At 38.6% G+C, this 27,794-nt stretch overlaps 1 protein-coding gene across 1 annotated transcript; it reads left to right on the forward strand.

Annotated features, from left to right (window-relative positions):
• Nucleotides 1–230: 230 nt before the first annotated feature.
• ptpn22 (protein tyrosine phosphatase non-receptor type 22) lies at nucleotides 231–26,540 on the forward strand. Its single transcript, XM_053643573.1, has 29 exons — nucleotides 231–868; nucleotides 8,983–9,091; nucleotides 9,234–9,310; nucleotides 9,799–9,894; nucleotides 10,007–10,045; nucleotides 10,213–10,284; nucleotides 10,737–10,796; nucleotides 10,915–11,057; nucleotides 13,055–13,121; nucleotides 13,268–13,345; nucleotides 13,620–13,706; nucleotides 15,008–15,129; nucleotides 15,219–16,792; nucleotides 17,025–17,108; nucleotides 17,529–17,637; nucleotides 18,240–18,439; nucleotides 18,542–18,616; nucleotides 19,422–19,549; nucleotides 20,289–20,316; nucleotides 20,430–20,477; nucleotides 20,796–20,858; nucleotides 20,999–21,076; nucleotides 21,855–21,979; nucleotides 22,446–22,473; nucleotides 23,502–23,558; nucleotides 23,663–23,760; nucleotides 23,884–23,914; nucleotides 24,042–24,107; nucleotides 25,174–26,540. The coding sequence occupies exons 1-29, from the start codon at nucleotides 767–769 to the stop codon at nucleotides 25,233–25,235; spliced, it is 3,906 nt and encodes a 1,301-aa protein (XP_053499548.1). The 5' UTR covers nucleotides 231–766; the 3' UTR covers nucleotides 25,236–26,540.
• Nucleotides 26,541–27,794: the final 1,254 nt, after the last annotated feature.

The raw sequence follows: 27,794 nt of genomic DNA on the forward strand, positions 1-27,794 counted from the left end.
GACTTAGACATGACTTTAGTTACACCCTGAATGTCACCCAGAGCACCCTGAGTGTCGTCCAACAGGCCGTGCAACTTCAGCTGCCTGCTGAGTGCCATAGCAGTGTAAGATTCCTTCTCTCTATTACATGCTCTGTCTTAGACACAAAAACAAAATCACACCCACTGCATGCTTCCTGTGCAGGGGCGGCTCTAGGACCCAGTAACACAGAGTGTCATTCTGACAGAATGAGAACTAGAGAGAGAGAGAGAGAGAGAGAGAGAGAGAGAGAGAGAGAGAGAGAGAGAGAGAGAGAGAGAGAGAGAGAGAGAGAGAGAGAGAGAGAGAGAGAGAGAGAGAGAGAGAGAGAGAGAGAGAGAGAGAGAGAGAGAGAGCAGAAAAAAAGACTAGTGAGAAAGGCAAAGTGAGAGAATAGAACAAGTTAGCAAGAGACAGGCAGAGACGAGAACATTGGTGGTATTTTTATTCTGACCACAGAAACCTGTTGACATGCTTCCGTGATGACAGCCCATCTCTTGCTTCTGCACTCGGGTTCCTCAAAACTTGGGCAACTTTTCAGCTGAAGGCAACAATGACAGACGGGCTGATTGGAAGAGAAAAAAGAGAGAGTGAGAGAAGGATACAGTGAAGAAGGAGAAAAGTTGAGAGACAGAGAGAGAGACAGAGAGAGACAGAAAGAGAGAGAGAGACAGAGATTGTACAAGCCACCGGGGCCTTCAAAGCCATGTAACATGACAGAGGGCACTGCTTGGGGACGCGCTGCACCATGGAACTCCAAGCTCAGCTCCTGAGGAGATTCCTGGCCCAGTTTGCCAGCAAAGAGGCCACATCGGCTCATGAAGATGGTGCCTATGCGGTTGAGTTCTTGGTGAGTTCATTTTAATGCCTGTTGGTATGGTTGATTGTAAAGTGGCTTTTGGTATGAAAATGTCTTGCAGGTGGGGCTTCCTGCTTATATAAAATAGAGTCAATGATTTGTCTTAAAATCTTGAACTTCTCAGACAGTGTTTGTGTTTGTATAGCAACACAATTTTTAATATATATATATATATATATATATATATATATATATATATATATATATATATATATATATAATCTTAACAAGTTCAGATCTGATAAGTGGGGATAAGTCCAGTTGCACTGACTTCCTACAACTAGACATTTGTGCGTGTGTGTGTGTGTGTGTGTAAGCAAGCAGACAGTTGTGATCATGTTATGTCAGCTTCATATAACTGGCAAAAAGGGAAAAAATATTCAGTTAAACTAGCCAGCTGGTGACTAACTGTGTGGCTAAACACTCTTAATATAGACTTCCTCTTCTGGCAGTGGGAACTGTCTCAAAAAGAGAACTTAGAAGCTTGTCTTCTCTTTCCACCATTATACTCAATTCTACTATATGTTAACCAGTATAGAGTCTGTTCTGGGTTATTCTCTGAATATCAAAATATCCACACACTGATTTAAAAAAATAATAAAATAAAATAAACATGATTTTTTTATACCACAGCAATGAGAATTCTCAAATCTGATTGGTCAGAAGGTGTTGAATCATTTTCTTTAACAGCAGCTTGAATACATTATCATTTCTATAGGGTCATCAAGTGGTCCAATAATTGCAAAGTTGGTTGCTTTACCGTTTGTAATTAAAAAAATTTTTTTTGAGTGATTACCTCTATGTATTGGCATTACAAAACCACCAGTTATTTATTTATTATTATTTCACCAGTTTTACTACAACGGCCATCTTTGTGTCATGACATACAACAAACGCTGGTTATACAACTGTTTACGGAAACCTCACTATCTCAGCCATGGCGTTGTTTCTCCTGCGATGAAAGCATTAGAGGCTACAGCTCAGAAGTCACTTACTGCTTTTACCACAGGAGAAACAACACCACAGCTCTGTTTATGACACTGTGTATTTGTAAAACACCCAACTGAACACTGTAATTTCATATTTGGATAAAATCTACTCAACTGTACACTTGTACCAACATGATAGATCAGGCTGGTTCTTCAAATGTGGCCTTGGAGGTCCACTGTCCTGCAGAGTTTCTCCAACCTCAACCTGTAAATTTTTTACAGCAGAATGCTACTATAGAGGACTTATTTCTGTGAAAATGTCAAGTTCATATCTGGTCCCCTACCAGAGATATTCAACCCGAAAGTGAGGGAATTGTTTTTTGGTTTTTTTTAAATGCCCTTGCTTGCCCCCATAAAAACGTAAGAGAAGTCTCAAACCTGAAATGTTCTGCATGCACACTATACTTATCTAGATACCCGCTAAAAAAATTAAGAATGAGACCTGAACCCTTACCATTATAAATTGATCCTGGAATTGTGAGCAATCTTGAGCACTACTTATGGATGTAAGTTCTAAGTCTAAGGAACATGAATGTGCAAAATGTTTATATATGTATACTCAGCACAAAAAAAAAAAAAGGAATGCCCCTTTTTCAGTAGACTGTATTTTAAATGGTTTAAACAATGTTTTTCATGCTTGTTCAGTGAACCATAAACCATTATGGCACATGCATCTGTGGAACAGTCCTTAAGACACGAACAGTTTACAGGCGGTAGGCAATTAAGTTCACAGTTACAATAACTTAGAACACTAAAGGGACCTTTCTACTGAAAGATGCCTAGGGTTCCTGCTCACCTGCGTGAACATGCCATAGGCCTGCAGATGTGTCCAGAGCAATAAACTGCAATGTCTGTAAAGTAAGACGCCTAAGACAGTGCTACAGGGAGACAGGAAGGACAGCTGATCGTCCTTGCTGTGGAAAATTACATGTAACCATGTGTCCTCCAGACGTGATCGAGAACTTGCAAACGCCTTGGTGGAAGAGTGGAGTAACATCTCACAGCAAGAACTGACACATCTGGTGCAGTCCATGATGATGAGATGCTCTGTAGTGTTTAAAGTAGCTGGAGGACACACCACATATTGACAGTTAATTTTAATATTGACCCCCCCCCCCCCACCACCCCGTTCAGGGACTCATTATTCCATTTCTGATCATCAAATGTTTGTGAAACTTGTTCATTTCATGTCTCAGTTGTTTAATCTTTTTACATTAATACAAATATTTACACATTTTCAGAAATTTGCTGGAAGTAAAAGCAGTTGAATGTGAGAGGACGTTTCCTTTTTTGCTGAGTATACATGTACTTTGTAATGTGCTTTAGAGATAAGTTTTTGTTCCAAGGAGCTAGGACCATCCTGAGCCGAGATATTGAGGTTTCTGTAAACAGCTGTATGACTATTTGCTGTGTGCCATGACACAAAGATGGCCGTCATAGCTAAACCAAGTAAAATTAAAAAACTAAATAAAAAAATGGTGATTTTGCAATGCCAATACATAGAAGTAATCACTCCGAAAAAATGAGTAACATTAAAAACAGTTGAGCAACTTGCACTGGACCACATGAGATGGAATGATCCTATAGTAACAGCTATATACACAAGGATTTGCAATGCGCACGCTTCACCTGATCTAGTCTAATAATAAATAGATATATATATATATTTTTAATTAATGTTATTAAACAAAGAAAAATATTGGTTGTTGCTAAGGCTTTCTTTAAGAAAATGTTTATTAAACATTTATGGAAGGAGTCTCCAGTGTCAGTGCAGTTTATAACTGTTTAATTTTTTACTTTAATTTTTTACCATGCGACAGTCTTCAAGCTAGAGATGGGATTTTTTTCTGTATTAAATTAGAAAGAGGGACTCATGAGGGAATGACTATTTATAACGGTTATACATAGTACATTTATGTTATACTACATGAATCCGTTTATAGGGTAAATACATAAACATATTTTCTTTCATGCCCTCTCTATCTCACACTGATATCCACACATCGTTCTTCACATTTCTGTTCTACAAAGGATATGCTACTGACCAATAACAATTTGTGCCAATAAAAACTGTGCAGTTTATTACAAAAGACCAAACATACAGACAGGAGACGAACAAAACGAAAAACTGGGGGCATTTATTTTGTTGCATTTCCCTCAGAAATTCTTTTGATTGACCACCTTTACCTCCATTCAGATGGGTGTGGTCTCTTACAGGAAGACCACCACCCCCAGGGCTACTAAATGGTTTAGTGAGGAGAAAACAATTGTGTAAATTATATGCTATAACCAGATCTCAGCTCAACCAAACACACTCTACCACCATTATCTAAACACTATCTTTTGGAAGAAGGTGTCCTTCAGATATTCAGTACAGTTCCAGATATTTATAGTATCAGTCCCAAAGCACATTAAGTCTGTTCCGGTGGCTCGTGGTGTTTACTAAGACACTTTGTTGTTTTCTTTTTATTCGTTATTTGTACTGTATGTGTATATCCCTAACAATATTTCCAGATATAATTTTCTATCAGATTAAGCACAGGCTAACATGGACTTAGACACTCTTTCTGCATTCTCCTTTCTAAGTCCTTGTTACTCTTAGCTCCCTTTTTTTTGAATCATCAGTTGCTCTATGTTGCTTATAATGGATTTGAAGACATGCATTTGTACTCAAGATAGCACAAATGATCACAAACCAAAAAGGACAGTCAGTTCTTACAATGTACTGTACTGAACAGAAACAAGTCACTTGACACATTCCTGCCATTTCACTTTCTTAGAGACAATTTTGGACCCTTGAAAGGATGGTTCATGAGCTGCAGACATGAGTATGCTAGCAGACAACAAAGAGTGTCTTTGGTCTCTTGTCTCTCAGCTTGTGCCTTCCTTCTAAGTATCAAACTGTTTTAAAGACAGCTGCTGTTAAACCACTCTTCAGAAAATGCATCTGAACTCCACTCATCTCTCAGTTACCATCTGATAACCAACACCATCCAATCTCCTAAGATTTTAGGGGGGAATTTTGCCCAACAGCTCTGATGTTTCTACGAAGAAATAACCACAATTATATACTTCTGTCGCTTTTCAGGAAGCATCCTAGGACAGAATTAGTGGTGGCTAGTGTGGTCATTAACCTACTGCTTGCCTCGGATATGTTTCTATTTCTATTCTATTCTATTGCTGGACTTCAATTCAGCATTTGACACTATTAACAATGATATTTTAATGGACAAATAAGTGTTGCCTGTTTTAGATATTATCTGATTATCCATTATCAGTTTGTTAGAATAAATGGAGATTCTTCAAAACCTAAAAAAAAGTGCAATAATGTGTCATTATGCTCAGCCCCTTAAACATGTATGTCCACTAGGATATACGAAAATGTCCTGCTTTTAGATTCTTTTCTAATTTAATACAGTTTTTCATTACAAATTATATTATCAGCAACAACTTAAGTAAAAAGTAGAATCTTATACAGTAAATACAGTCAAGGTCCATAAATATTTGGATATTGACGTTATTTTAACTGTTCACCACAGTATATTGGAGTTGAAATGAAATAAAGAATATGATCTCAAAGCTCTAATTTCAGCTGTAATTTGAGGGCATACATCCAAATGAGCTTAATGATGTAGAAATTACAGAATTTTTTATACATGAAACATCCCCCCTCCCCCTATATTTATTTCAAAAGTAATTGATCAATTGACTGCTCAGCTGTTCCATGGCCAGATGTGTGTAATTCACTCAATATTCACACAAGTGAGCAGACAAAAAGATCAGGCGTTGATTTCAATTGCGTCATTTGTATTTGGAATTTGTTGCTGTTAACTCTCAATATGAAATCCAAAGAGCTGAAGCAATCCATCATTAGGCCGAAAAGCTAAATAAATTGATCAGAGAGATAGCAAAAACATTAGGTGTGACCAAATCAATTATTTGGTACATTCTTATAAAGAAAGAACACACTGCTGAGCTCAAGAATACCAAAAGGCCCAGAAGACCACAGAAACCAACAGTGGTGGATGAAGAGCTCTTTCCCTGGTAAAGAAAAACCTTTTTACAACAGTTGGCCAGGTAAAGAACACCCTCCAGGAGATAGGCATATCTGTGTCAAAGTCAACAATCAAGAGAAGATTTCACCACTCAACCAGTCAAAAACAGAGAGACCGGATTAGAATATGCCAAAAAACAAACAAAAAAACATTACAATTAGCCTGTACGGTTCTGGAACAAAATCAGATCAACAGATGAGACAAAGATCAACTTGTACCAGATTAATGGGAAGAGAAGAGTATGGAGAAGGTAAGGACATGCTCATGATCCGAAGCATACTACTTCATTTTATGGTGTGGGAACATATGGATGCTAATGGAACTGGTTCCCTTGTATTTATTGATGTGACTTGACAAAGCATCAGTATGAATTCTGAAGTGTATGGGGCTGTATTATCTGCTCAGATTCAGCCAAATGCTTCAAAAACCATTGGACAGAGCTTCACAGTGCAGATGGAACCAAAGCATGGTTTGAAAGCAACCCAAGACTTTTTTTTTTAGGCAAAGACGTGGAAAATTCTACAATGGCCAAGTCAATCACCTGAAGTGAATCCAATTGAGCACGCATTCCACTTTCTGAAAGCAAAACTGAAGATAAAACACCCCAAGTACAAGCAGGAAGCGAAGACAGCTGCAAGGCCTGGCAGAGCATCACCAGGGAAGATATCCAGTGATATTTGGATGGTTCCAGACTTCAGGCTGAAAGGATTTGCAGCGAAGTATTAAAAATAAAAATGTAATTTTTGATCATGTTAGATTGTTTGTTCAATTACTGTGGAGTTAAATACCTTTAAATTAAAGCTGAAATTCTGAACTTGAGCTATTCTGAACTTTTCATTATTTAATGTCAACTCCAGTATACAGTGGTAGACAGCTAAAAGATCTTTGTCAATGTCCAAATATGGACCTGTATACACTTGAGCTGGCATGGACAAGTTTGTGTAACACCTGACTAAAATCTGACCTTTTGTACCTTTAAACATTTACTTTAAATGTTTTACATTTTTCAATGAGGAAAAAAAATCCCAGATTTCCAATGTGATCTCAGACCCCACTTTAAGCCGTAAATATAATGTTGGCTATCACTTCTATGCTGATTATGGTGAATTACATCAGTTGTCTTAGGTACAGTTGTGCCGCTTAATAAAATCTAAATATAAATCATAAAATCTAAATCAACTGGTAAGAGAACCAGTTGGAGATAGCTTGGAGAACTTGTGTTCTGCATCTAGACAGCCTCGATGATATCTTAATCTGAAAAGTTTAAGTCAATGTAAGTCAAGTACTCCATACAGTATGCTACTGTATTTCAAATGAATGAGACTCCTTTATACTGACACATTAATGAAGAAGAAATAACCTAAACCTCTAGGACAATGATTTAGGGTGTTTAAGACTTTTGCAAAGTACTGTTCATGTTAATAGACATTCTGCTCATACATGATGTTGGATAAGTAGCGACATCTCAGAGTGCACTCGACGTCTGCCATGCTTCTGCTACTTTGCCACTAAAATCACAAATCATTTCCTGTTCAATTAAAACTGCTTCGTTGGCAGTGGTGACACAGTGGTTATGATTCTGTGCTAGTGCTTTTCTAGCTTGGATTGTTCTTGGGTTTATTTGTAAGTCACTTTGGGTAAATACATCTGTGAAATAAATGAACGTTAAAGGTGAATGCAGGCCTTTCGAGTCCAACCTGAAGGCCAATCAAAAATGAGTAGATCCATCTAGCGTGGGCTAAGAGGATGTCCTTTGGCCTCTGTCCTCTGTCTGGATTGAATTTTACAAGCAGGTTAAAAGTAGTAATCATTTATTTCGCTTTCATTCCCAAGGTGCCACCTCCAGCATTGTGTATTATTGCTACAGTTATATGATGTATTAGACCATCCTGAACACATTGTAGGACCACTAGTACAGCATTACATGTGTCCTTCAGCAAACAGAATTATGGGAGTGCCTTTTGCCCGAGAATGATACTTGTTCTTGATCTTGTTCGCTTCAATTCTGGCCAAAATGAAGCATCTGAGTGGGCAGCTGCCTTCTGATTGGGACAGCAGGGACAGTACGTTTCTCAGGAATGTGCAAATGCTGCCCAAAAATGCTGTCTACCTAGAACACTGCCTTCTGATTGAAATGCGCTGTCATGATGCACAAAGGAATTTACTTCCCATAACCATGAGGTAATGATTCTGCCAAACTGGATCTGTCTCATAGAAATCTCACTAATCCTGTTTTAATGAAGCAGCAAGTTGTTCTGCAATGACATCATGCAGATCTACATGTATAACCTTTTAAATATTTCAGTAGAAAAGGAAATGCAGCTGTTTAAAGGCAGCTCTGAGCCTATAAGTAAGAACCACATTTTTTGAACCAGAAGAACTTTAAAATGCAGTAGATTTGTAAATATTTAATGGCGGGACCTTAGCCAGACAGTGAACTTTGTACTGCTGGTAAAGACACACTTGAGGAGTACACTGTTTTCACAGTGAGCTGTGGTTGGAAAGTTATCTAATTACGATGGTCTTTCTCTTGTGGGACAAACAAACTTAGGGGAAACATTTGCTCTTAGGCATGCAAAGCACATACAGTTTCACGTACATGACTTTCAAACCTCAACCGTGACACACTGGTGGTGCAGATTGCAAAACAGATATTAAAAAGAGGGGAGAAAATACTATGAAAACAACATTAGTTCAGCTTTAATTTTTAGTGTTTCAGAAAACTTCCACTTACCACGTCACAGATTAGTGATTTTCTTGTTGGATTCTCATTAAGTACATGTACACTGTGCATTTGATAGACCCCTTTTTTTCTTCTTCTCCAAAGCAAGTTACAGTAGCAGCAGCATAGAATTCAAGCATAGAGTTTTGGCGGGGGAAGGGGAAGCAGTTAAGGGTGTAGCTACGTTAATCTAACTAGGCTAACTAAAACATATTATAACTAGGCTAAATAAAATGTCACTAGAGCCAGTAAAACATAATTAAGCTACATAAAACATAACTAAGTTAAGTAAAACATGGCTAAACTAAATGTGTGTTGTTATTGTTGTTCCTCAATCAGAAACTGAAGAGGCAGTCCACTAAGTACCGTACAGACAAGACCTACTCCACCAAGGCTGCTGACAGGCAGGAGAATGTTAAGAAGAACAGATATAAGGACATTGTTCCATGTGAGTGCATCATTCTCTTTTGCTACTATTACTGACGTAGACGCTCAGCCTGAGTCACTGTCGCTGTGTGTGAATACATTGCCACAATCTACTACTCTCCTGACCATGCTGAAGAGTGCTCAGTGATTGTGTTTCTCCACAGTTGATCACAGCAGAGTGAAGCTTTCACTGATCACCTCCAAAAATGACACGGACTACATCAATGCCAATTTCATCCGGGTATGTGAGCTCTGCTGCTCTTGCCATTCAGGTGCTCTTTTTTTTTTTTTTTTTCTTTTAAGACAAAACAATAAGATGCACCAACAACAAAATAACTAATGTCAAATTAGATAAAAGACAGCGTGGAAATGCAAACAGAGCAGATTTTGCTTCCTGAATGTGGCACATCTCTGAGGTAAACAGTTTAGTCGTGGACAAAAGCCAGTTCTTTGATAGGAAATTACATTCAAAAAGTGATTGATACTAGATCAACATATATAAGATTTCTGTAATGTTGATTCGTGACAATGGCTTGTTAAGTGCTGGACACATCAAATTGATCTGATACTGACCAGTCGTTCACAATACGGCCAGGCACATGAGCTAACGGTGTAGAAAGGTTGGTTTTGATTCCGTGCTTTACATTATGAAGAAAAAACGAACAGATGGCACGTAATGCAGTGTAAGACTCAATATGCAACCTGTTATCTTTTTCGAATTTATTATAGGGAGTTTGGGGGCCAACGGAGTATATTGCCACTCAAGGCCCACTGCCACACACAGTTCTGGACTTCTGGAGGATGCTTTGGGAATACAACGTGCAGGTGATGCACCTAACTATTATTTATTCACGTTTACATGGGACCCCTTTATGTCACATAGTTGTTTGCAGGAATAAATGATACTATTTTATTCCCCCCACCCCCCACCCCCCAGGTCATCGTGATGGCTTGCAGGGAATTTGAAATGGGAAGGGTAAGCTTCGCTGTAACATACTATGCTAGAATTCACCTTCATATTTATTAAATTACAATAAACTTGTTTTTTGTTGCTGTTGTTTTAATCTAACACACTTGTAAATACTCTGGTTTCACATGAAAGTTTAACACCTATGAAGTCTGAATATGAGTCTTGTCTTTTAGAAAAAGTGTGAGCGATACTGGCCTGAAACTATGGTGGATGTGTTTGTGTGCGAACCGTTTAAGATATACTGTGTAAGTGACACTTCCTGCCTCACTCACCACATTTCCTGTCCTGGTGTTATGAAATGTAGTAAAACTCCCATCCTTTACATACACGAGATGACTAACATGTCCATTTTTAAGTTCCTCAAAAAACCCAGAGATGAAAGCCTGGTTGTAATGATTTTGAGGTCACTTCCTAAAATGAAACTTCAACTAAATGTCCTAACATCACTGCAGAGGAACAGCTTCATGTGTCCATTGTGTGTCAGCCACAGAGCAGTAAATCCTGTCATGGTTACTACTTTGCACCTATAATGAGTAGCTAATGAACCTAAGCTTCTGCTAAAAGATAAAGAACAGGGAACTCCTACATTTTTTATACTAGGAAGTGCAGCTGTAGGCTTAATTGTACCATGCATAAAAGAGTGCTGAGAGGTCAAAACTTTACGAAGTGCTAAAATGTTCTGCTCAATCTTGTGCAGGAATCAGAAGAGAACAAGGGAGACTATTTGATAAGGATCCTGAAGGTGACTTTTAATAATGTGAGTAGTAAACTAAGATGCATCATACCAACAAAAAAGAAAAAAAAACGAGAAAGAGAGAGAGAAAATCTGTGGAGCATGAAGAGCATAAACCTTTGCAACCCTGTTTCTCCCTCAGTCGTCTCGCACACTGAAGCAGCTGCACTATATGAACTGGCCTGATCATGGCGTACCAGACTCCATCCCCCCCATTCTGGAGATGCTGCAGGACATGCGTGTGTTCCAAGAGCAGGACGATGTGCCCATCTGCATCCACTGCAGGTGAACCATAGCTAAATGTCGGTAAAAAGTGGAATAAAAAAACAAGAAACATCCTCTTTGAGGTTAGACAATAAGCAGACCCTGAGTCTGCCCTTTTATGGTTTATGTGCACTAGTCACACAGGAAATGCGTGCAGGTGGTTGGCCAATTAAACACAAAGGACTGTCAGAAAAGTCAGAGTTCTCAGTGGTTGCAGGAGAAACATAAGCGGGTTGCAATGCTTCGAAACTCATGTGACAATCAGCAGAATAGTGCACTATTTTTTGTCTTGTAATGTTTAGGTGGTTTCTATAATATAAAGCCAGACATGTTGACATCTGCTGTCATAAAACTGATAAAGCTGAAGTGAACTGAAAAACGTCAAAGTCAAATAAGCCGTTTCACACATAGTTTGCGTAATTTCCAGCCTTAGTTTCTGGTTAGCATGAAAATCCGTGAGAGTATCACTGACACTTGATTTTAAAAATAACTACATGGCTTTGTGGATGAATGATGGATATTTCACGAAGCGACACTGGAGAAGTTATGTAGGGCTTACGTGATTAAACATGATTAAAAGGGTTTTTTTTTATGAAGTTTGTTGCTTTTTTCTTTAAAGAGAGAAAACAGAAGATGCCTCAGTATAATTACCATTATAGGTCAATTTTTTGTACACAATAATTTCACTTATTTAAAAAATCCATACGCCAACCAATATGTAGAAAACTCTTGTTGCCAGGATCCTAACTGGGACCAGGACATGCAATCATATTACTCCTGTTCTGGAGTCCTTGCACTGGCTCCCGGTCAGGTTCCGTGTTGATGTTTTAAAAAATTATGATCCTGACATCCAAAGCATTACATGGCTTGGCTCCTCATTATTTATCTGCTTTATTAATCCCTTATCGCAGACTGCGCTCCTCACAGTGTAATTTGTTAACTGTTCCACAAACCCGCTTAAGATCTATGGGCAACAGGGCTTTTTCTGTCTATGTTCCTACCCTATAGAACGCTCTTCCTCTCGAGCTTAGAGAAGCTCAGACCTTTGACATATTTAAGGCTCAACTCAAGACATACTTTTTTTTTTAAACTCGCATTTGCTTGTTGATGTCTATTATTATTATTATTATTATTATTATTGTTGTTGTTGTTGTTATTTTTATTATTTTTTATTTATCTATCATTCTTTTTTTCTGTGTACTGCTTATTTTGTGCTTTTGTGCTTATTAAAGCTGCTTTTAAAGGCGCTCTATAAAATAAAGTTTAGTATTATTATTATTATTATTATTATTATTATTATTATTATTATTAACCAAAAGATTTGAATGCCCTGGTTGTGGTCATCAGTTTCTCATTTATAACCCTGTTTGTTTAAACTTTTTAAAGCTTTGTCTGCTCTCATTTGTTCAGCCTGTGTAAGTGCTTGTTTCCGTTTTGACAATGGGACGAATGAAAAAGATTGTCACGTCTGTTCCCCGTCGTCCACTCTGTGCAAAGGTTTGTAGACACATAAACATCACACCCATATGTGGGCCTTCCCCAAACTGTAGAAGCACATGATTTTTTTTGTCTTTGTGTGCTGTAGCATTACAGTATCCCTTTACTGTACCTAAGGGGCCAAAACATGTTCCAGCATGACAATGTACACAAAGTGAGGTCAATAAACATATATGGTTTGCCAAGGTTGGAGTGGAAGAACTCCTCCAGCCTACACAACACGTTTGGGATGAACTGGAATGCCAACTGTGCCCCAGGCCTCTTCACCTGACAGCAGTGCCTGACCTCATTAATGCTCTTGTGGCTGAACGGGCAAAGCTAATGGAATCTAATGGAAAACCTTTCCATGATAGTGGAGGCTGTTATAACAGCAAAGGAGGACTAAATCTGGAATGGAATATTCAAAAAGCACATATGGGTGTGATGATCAGGTGTCCACATACTTTAGGCCATATAGTGGGCATTTTAATGGTGGTCTTCTAATTTGTTCAATCTAATTTGGTGTTTGTGGGGATTTGCAGTGCGGGCTGTGGAAGGACAGGGGCGCTGTGTGTCATTGACTACACTTGGAACCTACTGAAAAAACAAGTAAGCGCACACTATTTCAAAATACTTTATTTTTTGTTATTAATGTACAAAGGTGCAGAGGTACAAACGTTTATGTTGTACCTATTGACCTAAACTATCTATAATAGTCTTCTAGATATTTACATGTCAGTTTCCACCAATTTTAGATGATACCAGAGAACTTCAGCATCTATAACCTGGTTCAGGAAATGAGAACACAGAGGCCTTCCATAGTTCAGACTAAGGTAAAGCTACATTTTTTTCTTCCTGTCTCAAAAAAAACAAAAACAACAACTGGTAGATGGTCACATGATAGTAGCATTGCTGTCTCACAGTTCCAGGGTCCCCAGTTTAATCCTGAACTTGGGTTACTGTCTGTGCAGAATTTTGTGTGCTCTTGCTGTGTCCATGCAAATTGTCCCTGTGGCCCCGGAATAATTCCACATCCACCACAACCCTGACAAATGAAGAAACGAACCTGGTTCTTCAGTTGTTTCCCTTGTTTTGTTTTCTCTATAGGAGCAGTATGAACTGGTGTACAGAACAATTCAATTCCTGTTTGAGAAGCATCTGCAGATGATGCAGTCAAACTCAAAGAAAAAGGAGGTGAGATCACAAATTCACTGCGTTGTTTGGGGTGAATGAAGAACTTAAACCGATTAAATGATAACCCATACAGTATTTAGTTCCTAATACCGATTTAACATTAATCTGTGTTTTATACCTCTTATAGGATTTTGGCAAAAAGACAAATATAATTCTGGATTTTTTTTTAAATTTTGAAGTTGTAGTATGTTCGAAAAGTTCTACATACTTTAAAAAAAAATTATTTGTCACATATACGACACAGCACAATGAAATACTTTAACTTGCATATCACATCTTGTTAGGAAGTTAGGGTCAGAGCGCAGGGTCCACCATGACACAGCGCCCCTGGAGCAGATAGGGTTAAGGGCCTTGATCAAGGGCCCAATAGTGGCAGCTTGGTGATGCTGGGGTTTGCACCTCACCCTCTTGATCAGTAACCAGTGCCTTAGCCATTGAGCTACCACTGCCCCAAAGCCAAAATAGTGTACTGTACCACATACAATGTATGGCCAAAAGTATGTGGACACCTGACCATCACACCCATATGTGCTTGTTGAACATCCCATTCCAGGTTTAGTCCCCCTTTACTGTTTTAATAACCTCCAATCTTCTGAGAAAGTTTTCCACTAGATTTTGGAATGTCGCTGTGGGAATTTGTGCTCATTCAGTCACAAGAGCATTAGTGAGGTCACGCACTGATTTTGGGCGATGCGGCCTGGGGTACAGTCGGCATTCCAGTTCATACTAAAGGTGTTCAGTGGGGTTGAGGTCAGGGTTCTGTGCAGGCCACTCGAGATCTTCCACTCCAAACTTGGCAAACCATGTTTTCATGGACCTCACTTTGTGCACAGGGGCACTGTCATGTCTGGGTCCCATAGTTCCAATGAAGGAAAATTTTAATGCTAAAACATACAAAGACATCTTGTACAAAATTGTTTGTGTCCAACTTTGTGGCAACTGTTTGGGGAAGGCTTACATATGGGTGTGATGTTCAGGTGTATATAAACTTTTTGGCTATTTACTGTACTATGGTTCTAAAAAGGAGTGAGTAAAAATGGCCAACTGTGGCAACTAGTAATCTATGGCATGATAGCATTATAATATACTATTTATTTTGGTTTCGGTTATAGCCCATAGTTGTGTCTTAGTAGTACTGTTTCTTTGACATATTTTTGCTGTCTTTGGAATACTTACACATGACATGAAATCACAATGTTTTGAATTAATTTTCCTAAATTTTCAGAAACTCGAGCAATTCAAATACTTCAAAAGTCATATTGTTGCCTAATGATGAGCATTTGTCCTTAAACATAAATCAGGTTCTAGCTGCCCCTCCACCCATCCCTGTAGACAGCGACAGTGAAGTTTCAGACTTCAGTGAGTTCGAGGATGAGCCAGAACCTGTAGAAGAGAATAGACTGCATCCATGCTATGACCACAGGTATTGTGAACTCGATCTTGTTGAGATCCAAGCTATAGAAATGCATTTAGAACATTGCAACTTGATTAATTATTCTGTTGTCTTCACAGGTGTCCTGAAAAGGAAGGTCCTACAGAATTTTCCAACCATGTTGCACCAAGTGCAGTCTCACAGCCACTGGCACCTCATTTGCGACCTCCCAGTCCACTGGGCCCTAAACGCACACCCACAAATGTGCTCAATGGCATGAAGAACTGGGCCAAGTCTAAAATTTCCCCAAGACCTACTGCCACACCAAGTCAACTGCAGGTGACAGATCTTGGATATCAAAAATTCCAGATACCTAAACCTCCTCCAGTTCAGAAAACAAATGTTGGAAATCCCCAAACACTCAAACCTTTCACATTTCAGGAAACAGATCTTGGACACCAGAAATCCCAGATACTTGAACCTCCTCTTCTGTGGCAAACAGATCTTGGATATCAAAAGTCCCAGATACTCGAATGTCCACCACTGCAGTCAACAGATCTTGGATACCAAAAGTCCCAGCTATTTGAACCTCCACCACTGCAGTCAACAGTGCTTGGATACCGAAAGTCAGAGATACTCGAACCTACTCTGCTGCAGCCAACAGATCTTGGATACCAAATGTCCCAGATACTCGAACCTCCTCTGCTGCAGCCAACAGATCTTGGATGCCGAAAGTCCCAGCTATTTGAACCTCCACCACTGCAGTCAACAGTGCTTGGATACCGAAAGTCAGAGATACTCGAACCTACTCTACTGCAGCCAACAGATCTTGGATACCAAATGTCCCAGATACTCGAACCTCCTCTGCTGCAGCCAACAGATCTTGGATGCCGAAAGTCCCAGCTATTTGAACCTCCACCACTGCAGTCAACAGTGCTTGGATACCGAAAGTCAGAGATACTCGAACCTACTCCGCTGCAGCCAACAGATCTTGGATACCAAATGTCCCAGATACTCGAACCTCCTCTGTTGCAGCCAACAGATCTTGGATGCCGAAAGTCCCAGATACTTGAACCTCCTCAAGTGCAACCAACAGATCTTGGCCACCGAAAGGCCCAGATACCTAAACCTCCTCGACCTCAGAAAACAGATCTTGGATGCCGAAAGTCCCAGCCACTCGAACCTCCTCCACTTCAGGAAATGGATCTTGTACACCAGAAATCCCAGATACTTGAACCTCCTCTTCTGCAGCAAACAGATATTGGATACCAAAAGTCTTGGATACTTGATCCTTCACCAATTCAGCAAACAGAACTTGGATGCCTAAAGTCCCAGATACCTAAACCTCCTCGACCTCTGAAAGCAGATCCTGGCTGCCATAAACCCCAAATACCTGAAACTGCTATAACAAACCAAACCCAACATACTGACACTCTGAAATCCAATAATCTCTTCAGACCAACACCAGTACAGGAGTCCAGCCCACATCAGACGCATCAGGCAGAAATTAGCAATGAGAGTGCGCTTCTGCAGGCTCCCTCTGTTTGTCTTACAGTGGAGGATCCATATTTTGGCCCAGATGCTCCTCTGTCCCCTGAGTCTACAGCGTGTACAGAAGCAGTACCCCTCTGCACGGAGAACTCTTGTTTCACCGGCCCCACTTTGGTTCTTAAAACTCTGAGTATTGAACTGCCAATGCAGGCCAAAAGTACAGGTGAGAATGCAAATGTGTCATGTGTTTCCATGGCTACCAAGGATTTTTCAATGATCAAACTATAATTTACATCAACGATCTTTCATTTTATGCTTGTTTTATTACATCACGTGTGTAAAGATCTCAAAAGTTTAGAAAAGTTTAGCAGAGGCAGGCTTATAAAGTGGAAAAAAGTGCCTAGAAATCTAATAATCTAATATTACTAGCCTTGTATTTGTGTGTTTGTGGCCAGTTGTGACTACACCTGTGTCTGATGACGACAGTCCTCCTCCTCTACCTGAGAGAACCCCAGAATCCTACATTTTGGCTGGCGAAGGTTAGCTGCAGTGTTGTGTTTTCTCTTTAATTTTTGTCTCAATACGACCAGCAATATTGTTCTATATGCAAGAAATCAATTCTACCAAGATTAAAGTCTTGTTAAAAAAAAAAGACACTGTTCTAAAACTTAAAACTCAATTTTAGAGGAAACACCTCTAAAACATTTACCTATGAATCAGTGATTCATCCTCTCCGAGTGACATGGCCACATTAAATTCAAGACTTACAACCCTCATTAGCAATTCATGTTTTAAAGAATTATAACTAACTTGCTTATTACCTGCCTTGTAAATATAAGTCAGTTTGCAACCCCAAGCTTTTACCAGCCAAATTTACAATGGTTACCATTTTAAAAAAATGTATCTGAATCTAATCTAAATCTAATCTTATTTTATAATTTTTTCATTTGTGACGCCAGAACCTCCACAAAATCTCATTCCTACTCTTCAGTGCACAACTGATTCGTCTGTGTTGAATGGTACAGTACATATTTATGTCTCCATTAAAAATGAATTTCAGTGTTTAAGGTAATATTTTGTTTAGTTTTAACCTCCTAATAAACTGCATGCACGTAATTCTCCTCAAAGCCGTTTTTTTTAAGTTCCCGTCAGTTAGTTGGTTAAATTTCACTTCATGTACACTAGATTTGAAGGGCAACTCCACCCTGAAACACTTTAAATGTGTTTATATTGAAGTATTTATGATGTGCTAATTTGTTGGTTGGTGCTGGGACCTGATCTGCTTGAGCAGTGTGTACAGGTAAATAGTTGAGAGAAGTGGAATGACTAAAACACTAAATCGCCGCTGCATCGCTCTCTTTAAGAGATGAAGCAAGGGCTAATTTCACTGCCGTCACTACTAGGAGACACAAAAGGCATTGAGGGTAATGCAGAAAACTAAACTAAAGGGAAAATAGACGTGATGAAAAAATTTAAACTAAACATTTGAGTTTTATTACAAAAAAAAAAATCTTGAATGCTATCAAAGATCGCTATAATTATAAAGATTAATATGCATGTTCTTTGGGGTGAATTTTTCCTTTACATTTATGTGATTTTTCCATTCTCATAGCATACAGAAACTCTCTGTGGTATTTGTTCCTGTCTCTGGTTCCCTAGACTTATTAATCTCGATGTAGTTTTCCATGGACCATTAGTAGTGGGACAAATGTGACTGCTTATGTAAAACCTGCAGTGTGTCTTTTAGCCACAGATATGGGCGATAAGGATGAGACAGGTGATGCGGCTGACACAAGCAATATGGGCTATATGAGTGTTGACCAGAGCTTGACATTGGTCATCCCACCCGATAATTTTTCAATCAGTGGAGGTAAGAATCTGAAATTACTTATGAAACTGCTATTACTGTGACCAGTTTAAGACTTTACCTTTTGAATCTGGTTAAATTAGTAAGAGTACTATTTCTTAACAGGAGGAAGCCCTCCTTCTCCTACACCGCCTTTGCCAGAAAGAACTCCAGAGTCTTTTGAAATGGCTAATGATGAAGGTAGAAAAGCAGCTCATGTCATGTATTGAATGTCCCACAAAGAAAACTGTCTATGCTTCTCCCCCCCATCATAGATCTGAATGCATTCACTCATGTCCACCTTATCAGGAACAACTGTACACCTGGTCAGTCATGCAATTATATAAGCAGCCAATCAGGCAGCAGTGCAATGTATAAAATCATCAGTAAAAACTGTCCAGTTTCGGTGAACCTGTGCAGACTGTAGTTCAGATTCCTGGTCTTGGCTGACGGTAGTGTAACCTGATTGTGGTCTTCTGCTTTTGTAGCCCATCTGCCTACTGTAGGATTGAAATGTTGAGCTGCTTTTCAGCTCACCATGGTTATAAAGAGTGGTTATTTGAGTTTCAGTAGCATTCCTGTCAGCGTGGCCTCTGATCTTTGCCACTCAAAGAACTGACACTGACTGGATTTCTTATCACACTATTTTGTGTAAATTCTAGAGATTGCTGTGCATGAAAATTCCAGGAGATCAGCAGTTTCTAAAATAATCAAACCAGCCTTGTCTAGCACCAACAACCATACCACTGTCAAAGTCACTGAGATCACTTTTTTCCCCCATTCTGATATTTCATTCGTTTGATGTTTGCAGCTTTTGACCTGTAGCTGCGAGTTTTTTATGCATTGTGCTGCATCGTAATTGGCTGATTGGATAACTACATGAGCATAAAGTGGCTGGTAAATGTAGATCTGATCATGCCCATGCATTCAGATTGGAAATGGAAACCAAAGGAATGGTGAAATATATATGCTGAATGCACCTGATGGACTGTTTGTCTCCTAACAGATTTATTACAGAACGCGGTACAAGAAAAGCCCCAGGAAACCGTGCTCAGGGTCGGGAAATCCTCTGAATGGTCTGGGAATTCAAACGTAGATGTGCCAGATTTTAAGAGGTCCTGTTCCAGGAGCAAGGTCAGTGGGATTTACATAATGTAGACTAATAACAAGCTATTTGAAATTGAGATGTAAGGAAATGTTTGCTGGTTCTATTCATGTACTATACAGTCCTGCTTTGAGAGTGTATGTGTGTATACATGCGGTTGACAAATTATAGGAAAACCCAGTGGCACTGTTATGCTGTGGGTGGCATTTATTCAACATGGTTTGGGTTCATTGGCCCCCGAAGAAGGAAGCGTCTCTGCAAATCAATACAACGTTCTTCTGATTATAGATTGACGTGTTAGACAGCACTCTCCACCACCACTATCATCAAAACACCAGTTGAATGAATATCTTTTAGAAGAAAGGTGTTCAATGCTCTAGTGCACTGAAGCTATTCTGGTGACTTGTGGTTACCCAGCACCTTACCAATTTGTCAGCAGTGTGTATGTCTACGTGTGGTGCTAATTCTCATTAAGACCATGTTGTTCGGCTTTCGATTACGCGTAGTTCTAATTCTGGGCACGTTAGTCTTCTTTAGCATGTAAGATTGTATTAATCCAAGTGATAACTAGTGTTTTTTTTTTAGTATGCCTGACTACTTTCGTCGCTCTCTCTGTAGACTTAAACGACTTTTTCTCTTGTTTATGGTCAGTCAGTTGGTAGTCTTGTGATCTTTGTATCAGTGTCAGTTCCAGATAAATGCTTAGATGTCGATGTAAATGTATGTCTCACAGAGTAGACTCACATCTATATACATTCTCCTCTACAGAGTGTAAAAGCTAGACTGTCACTTAATGGTGAGTCTATTAAAGGCAAATCTTATTACAAAACACATACAAGAGTCTGCATTATTTTGCAACAAGAACTCATAAAGAATCCCAAATAAAGCTGTGATCTCCTTTCCCTCCAGTTCCAGTTAACATCCAGTCCTTTACTCCATTTCACATACCTTCAGAAGGTAAAATAAACTTTCCTTTTTTTATGCCTAATTTCTGGGAATAAACTTTTGAAGTAAACAGGGTTACCTCACAAGGGTATATTGTTTTCTGTATAAGTTTTCTTTCTTCAATCTTTAACTTTTTTTTAAAGCTTTTTTAAAGTTTGCAAGCCCAGGAATGTAGCGTAGTCAATAAAGAAAATGGTGGGTTCCCTTTGGGGTCCCTAGACATCTAAATATACATCCAGAAGTGTCTTTATATCTACTGATAAGAACACTATACAAATAAAATGGAAATGATTCTTAATAACTGATTTTATCTCCCATTTTTGACTCCAGAACCTCCAAAGATTCTCACTCCTCCTCTCCTTGAACATACACCTGATCCTTTTCGGATAGATGGTACAGTGTGTGTTTTTTTTGTTTTTTTGTTTGTTTTTTTATCTGCCTCAACTACAATCAATCCACATTTCATTATTTAATGAAAGATATTTCACACATGCAGCACCTGTGTTTCTTCTTGTCCTTCTTTGCATTTTCAGCTTCAGAGATGCTGGCTCCTGATACTCCTCCACTCCCCAGAAGAACCCCAGAATCTTACATCGTAGTCACAGAAGAAGGTATGATGAGGTCATATGAGCCATTTCACCTCTGGGGTGGCATGTAGGTCTTGGAACTTTAATAATTTAATCCACACTGAAGCTAAGAAAACATGCATCGAACCATTAAAAAAAAAGGATTAATGTCAGACAACAATGTTTCATTTTTGACAGGATTGAGTCTTTAGATTAGAATTAGCAAATAAACACAACATGTTAACATTTTATTGATTTACTTACATTTTTATTAAGAATTTAAAAAAAAAAAAAAAAAATTATTAACAGGGCTGTCGTTTCGAAGTGACCTCATTAATATGATGAAAATAAAGGGACAAAAATGTACGAGAAGGTTTTTTCTTCTTTTCATGATAGTCAAGAATTTCAAATGATACAACTTCCTGTTGAACATGTGACCAAATATTTCCTAGGGTTGAATTTATTTGGGTGACAAGGTTGCGTAAATGTCATGGAACGAAAATGCAATTTTTATAACGTTTAATGGATGACTCATGGAAAATGCTGTGTACAGATTTATTATTAATGTTTTAAGTCATCTATCGATAACTTTAAATGGACACTTTACTTATTTACACATTTGTAATGGAACACCATTGATGGAATCACTCATGCTAACGTAAAAAAAACACAAAAATAGTGTAGTATGGCCACATAATTTCCTGTACCCAAAAAGATTAGAGAAACACCTAAGCAGAAGCAGGCATTTCTGGGCTGTAACTCTGATCGAATTGTGGATTGAACTACTTCCGCAGGATAATAATGAATCTTCCCTTTATTGCAGCTCAAAGCAACAGCGCCCCCTGTCAGTCTGAAACAGTCCAGCAACGACAGAGATTGGGTACCTCGTCTGAGTGGGCAGGAAACTCCCAGCCCAGTACATTCCAAGAGCTGATGGCCAGAAGCAAGGTGATTAATATGTCTTTTAGGGATTTTACCATTACATCCAATTCTGTGTAGAAAATAAAATAGCAGACATAGAGATGCTACAGCTAAGGAAACATTCCACACTCTGCAACTTTACCACTAGTTACTTCCTAAATGTTGCTCATGATGGTAACAAGAATTAAAATGATCTAATATATTATGTATCATTTTGATCCAAAAAGCAATGTAGCATCATCAATCGAGCCTTATTTCGATTACTCCCTCTCATTTAAAATCTTAACTATAAACCCTGCACGCTTCTTTTTTGTGGAAACTAAGCACTAAGCTATAACCACTGGCACTACTGGCTCATGGAATGTCCAACTCCGCAGCCATGATTGCAGTTTGAAGAAAACAAGTTTGTTCTAAATGTCCTGAATGATTCACGTGTGTCTGTTGCTTCATGTTTTCTGAGCGTGTATATGTGTGTGCTTCTGTTTTCCGACAGAGCGTTAAAGTGAGAAGTACAAAACAAGGTAGGCTTTTCCATTGAGTCACAATTTCCGTTAATGTGAAATGAGCTGAACGGCACCAAACGGCACATGCCCCCGTGACTGAAGCAACTGAATTAATGTATTTAAATAGCTTTAATTAAGTTGCACAGAAAATATTATTATCTGTAAATATTAACTCTTGGACAAATGCCAAAAACTAATCAAAACGAAAGATTCAGTCTTAGATACATGATACGGAGTCATATCTTGATTTGCACAACTTGGTTTCAGAGAGTGGTTTCATATTCAGCATATGACTCAGTATTCACAATCAGAATAGTCAGGAAGAAAACACGACAGAGTGTGCTGTTGGGAAAATAATCAGTGTGGAGTTACTGTTACCATTCATATAACAGTGTTTTATTTCTCTTATAGCCCAGAAATTTGCATATGATTACCGTAATGTATTTATTAAAGAATGACACATCATACCGTTTTATTCATTTATAGTTACATTTAGAAGGGCGCACGGGTGGTTTAGGTGGCTTAGTGGTTAGCATGTTTGCCTCACACCTCCAGGGTCGGGGGTTCTATTCCCACCGTGGCCCTGTGTGTGCGGAGTTTGCATGTTGCAGGGTTTCCCATGGGTACTCCAGTTTCCTCCCCCAGTCCAAAGACTGGCATGTCCAAAGTGTCTATAGTGTATGAATGGGTGTGTGAGTGTGTGTGAGATTGTGCCCTGTGATGGAATGGAGAATTGAAGAATTTCTTGTGTCAAAAGAAAGAACGGAACAGCTTTATCTCTGACTGTTCCAAAGCACTGACACTGGAGACTCCTTCCACAAATGTTGATACATCACCATTAAATCCGACATGACTTACAGCTGAGCCAGATTCCAGTCTGAGAGAAGGAACTGTTGAGGGTGAACTCAATCATACGGTTGGGGTGGTTGAGGCTTCCTAAGATTTAACCTTATCTTAACATTAGAAAAGGTGATTATACATTCATTATTTATTTATCTTTATTAGTGTCTGAGTGTATAAAGTATGTGTTGTGTTCCCTACTGCAGAGTGTTTATCTGTGGTTCCTCAGCCTAATCCTGATGTTGGGGCTACGGCAGAGTCTGGTAACTGATACGAGCCTCAATTCTCAATCTAAAATCCGTCTTATTTTCTCCCTGGCTCTTCTAGAAGCTCCATACTTTTATTGTTTTCTTGTTTTTTCCTGAAGTATTATCTAGAGCGGAGGACCAGACACCAGTGGACAGGAGACCTCCTGTAGTGGAGCAGCCTGAGAAGACATCAATACCCAAAAAGTGCAGAACCAAGGTTCTCCTGTTTGTTGTGTGTTCAAGAAGTGTAGTCATTAGCGTATGAAAAGCTGTACATTTGCAAAAACATGCATGGCGATTATGAACAATAAAACATCATGACCTTTTCTGTTCCTTACAGAGTTTGAAGTTATGGAAAGGAAAACAGAAAAGTGAGTATTATGAGAATAAAATCATTAACTTTCTATACTACTATTAAAATGGTAGACTTTGATGTTTTATCTATGGGTCTAGCATTCTATAAGGTTTTCTATATTAATGAATAAATCTTGTTTGCAGTGAAAGAAGCTCCTGTGTCTGGTTCTGTTCCTCCAAACCAAGGTGCTGCTGCAGGATTCATATTTAGTAAGAACTTTTTCCTCACGTGTGTACTGCCAAAATCAATCTACTGACAAAATGTACTTATTACATTACTGGTATGTTTGTGATGTAATGATCTTTAGCATTAATAAGCCAGAAGTTTGGAGGTTGACCTGTAACATATTCGAGAACTTGCATTCTTGGTATTTTTGGCAGATGGTTTGATTCACAGTGACTTGCAAAGATACATTCCAAGCATATAATTGAGCAGAGAGTTCAGGACTTTGCTCTCTGGACCAAATGTCCAGCCCAGATATGGTTGAGTTGAGGGCCAGCATTGGGATTGAAAAGTATTTATGGGCCAAAGGTGTTCTGTTTTTTATGGCATTTGGGAATCTGATCCAAAAATGGCCCAGAGACAACCAACACAAGTGCAAAATTAAAATTTTGGGCCCAAAGCTGCCCAAGCTCTTCATTTTCCTACTGCTTCCTGGATGGAATCATGGTGAGAGGGTCAGCCCAGACGTCTCTATCCATAACTACTATATCCAGCTCCTTCTGGGGCTTCCTAGATGTTCTCAAACTAAATGAGAGATATAATCTCTCCAGTGGGTCCTGGGTCTGGCTCAAGATCTCCACCTAGTGGGATGTTCCTGATACTGCTCTAGTGGAATCTGAGACAGGTGTCCAATTGAGGCGAAGTAATGATTTATAATCCCTCTATCTGGTGTTGAGATTCCTTTTTGAGTCAGGTTCCTTTCAAGGTTTCCTCCTCATGTCAGCTCAGGACTGTTTTGCTCACCACCGTTGCCTCTGGTTTCCTCTTTAGGACTCTAAATGTAAGTGCTGTACAAATAAAATTGAACTGAATTGCATTGAAAAGCCAAATAGTAATGATAAACCTTTGTCTACGTGTTCCTGACATCTCTTGTTGTTCCAACAACTTGCTTCTGTTTCTGGTCAGTTGATCATAACTTGGTTACTCTTGGGTCCTCGGATATATTCCTCACTATGTTTATGAATTAAAGCATCTGACAAATGAATACATGTAAATACATGTATGAATACATGTATATTAAAAAGTCTGGCAACCTTCTCACTATTTCCGCAGGTTTTGGAACCCGTTTTGGGAAACCCAAAGGACCGAGGAGTCAGCCAGAAACATGGGTGTAAATGAAACAGGAAGTGCATCACCGTGGTCAGTGGGTGTAGTGATGGAGGAACTACCCTCCTACATCAGGTTCCCATTCGAAGAAAAAATGACTGATATACAAGAAGACAAACAAGAGAAGGAGATACCGTAATGAATGAAGCTCAGTGGCTTTAAATGTTAATTAAATTGGCATTTTGGTCAATAACTTGAACTTTACTACATAGTGTTTTTTTTTGGGCTCAGGTGAAATCCCACAAAATATTGCAACAGATAATGTCAAAAACTATGTACCATAGTGGGTAGAGAATATCCTTAATGCATCTAAGACATATTACAGATGGTCAGCCTCTGAAATATACTTCACATGGTGGAAGTTGGACATTTTCTACTATAAATAGTACTGAACTACAGGCTTCAAACGGACATATTTCAAACTGCTCTCAATGACATGTAACATTGTCGGTTTCCTTCAAAAGTGAAAAGGGAGGAAATTCTCACATTTGCATCATCTGAGTTGTTTCAGTAGTTACCACAAGTTAAGTACTTTGTGGAGTTGAAATCAATCTTGAGATTCTTAACTTGTAGCCTCAAAATACATACATTTGTGGCTACACCTTATTAAAAAATAACCACAGACAACGTAGAAGTTAGGGGTTTTTTTTATTGCAGTTGTTTCAAATACCCGTTTTTCTGTCTCGTTCTTTTTATATCTATATGGTACTGCTTTGTTAAAAAAAAAAAAAAAAAGTTAAATTAATGAGTGATTTTAGCTTTACTACTGATAGATCCTCTTCTGTTAGACAATCAGGATCAGCCAAAGGACTGCTGCATTGTATGCATTGGAACATGTATGCTACTGTTTTGTCTGTCATTTGCACTGTAACTTCAGCTCTTATTTAATTTTTAACTATAACCTTTCTGTGTATATATATATATATGCGACAGGGTTGTAGCAGTGTGGACTGTCTCAGTGACTACTAGCTTGTAGGGCAAAACCAGACGGTGGTACGAGCTGGAAAGACAAACTTCAAGCTGATGTCTGTATAAGCATACACTTGATTGGTATTTTATTTGATTCATTCTGTGTGTAAATAGCAGAGTTCTCTTTTCGACATGTATAAGAAAATTAGAGGTGGAATGGTATGAATAATTTAAACAAATAATTTAATGCAGCAGGAGTGCAGGTGTTAAATTATTATATTATTTACAATGTACAAATACAGTTTTGTCTGTCCTTTTAAAAAAAATATAAGATGAGATGTGCCTTGAGTTATTATTATTATTATTATTATAAATAAATAAATAAATATTTTTTAAAAAAATCACTATAAATCTACACTGGTGCTTGAAAGTTTGTGAACCCTTTAGAATTTTCTATATATCTGCATAAATATGATATAAATATCATCAGATTTTCACACAAGTCCTAAAAGTAGACCAAGAGAACCCAATTAAACAAATAAGACCAAATATTTTACATGGTCATTTATTTATTAAGGACAATTATCCAGTATTACATATCTGTGAGTAGCAAAAGTTTCGTTTCGCTGATTTATTTATAAAGCGCATTGACAAACAACAGACGTTTAAACCAAAGTGCTGTACAAGTCGTATAAAACAGATTTATAAACAAACATTTAATAGTACCAAATACCAATGGACAAATGAAAATTCTACACCCTCAGACCAAATTAAAAGATAACGAATAGAAGTGGGTCTTCGGAGAAGATTTGAACATCTAAGATCTAATATGCAAAGGGAGACTATTCCAGAGCCTGGGAGCAGCTACGGAGAAAGCCCGGTCACCTTTGGGTTTAAAATGTGAACGAGGGACTGACAGGAATAGTTGACTGGATGATCGAACAGGTCTTGAGGCAGTATGCGGGGTAAGGAGATCGTACTGAGGAGCGAGTGCATGCAAAGTTTTAATAATTAATATCAAAATTTTTAAATCAATGGAGAAATTGACTGGTAACCAGTGCAAAGAGGCGAGGACAGGAGTAATATGCTCACGTTTTATGGTGACAGTCAGTAATCTAACCGCAGTATTTTGTACCATTTGCAAGCGATCTAGAGCAGTTTTAGGCAATCCAAAATAGAGGGAATTACAGTAGTCTAACCTTACTTTTATAAATGCATGAATAACCATTTCCAGTTCCTTCTTAGAGAGCATTTTCTTGATTTTGGCTATAGATCTCAGCTGAAAAAAAGCTGCTTTTGACAACAGCACTGATCTGCTTATCAAAACACAACGTAGGAAGTCCTAACTGATTGAAACGTACATGAACCTCTAGGATTAGGAGTTAATTTGAAGGTGAAATTAGAGTCAGGTGTTTCCAGTCAGTGGGATGACGATCAGGTGTGAGTGAGTGGCATGTTTTAATTAAAGAACACGGTTCTATCAGAGTCTGATCTTCACAACACACGTTTGTGGAAGTGTATCATGGCACGAATAAAGGAGATTTCTGAGGCTCATCAGGATGGAGTAGGCTACTAAAACATCTAAAACTAAAACATTCAGACAGATTGTGTACAAATGGAGGAAATTTAAGAAGTGGCCAACCATGAGTGGCCGACCA

This window comes from Ictalurus furcatus, chromosome 15, assembly GCF_023375685.1.
Source record: "Ictalurus furcatus strain D&B chromosome 15, Billie_1.0, whole genome shotgun sequence".
Taxonomy (NCBI): domain Eukaryota; kingdom Metazoa; phylum Chordata; class Actinopteri; order Siluriformes; family Ictaluridae; genus Ictalurus; species Ictalurus furcatus.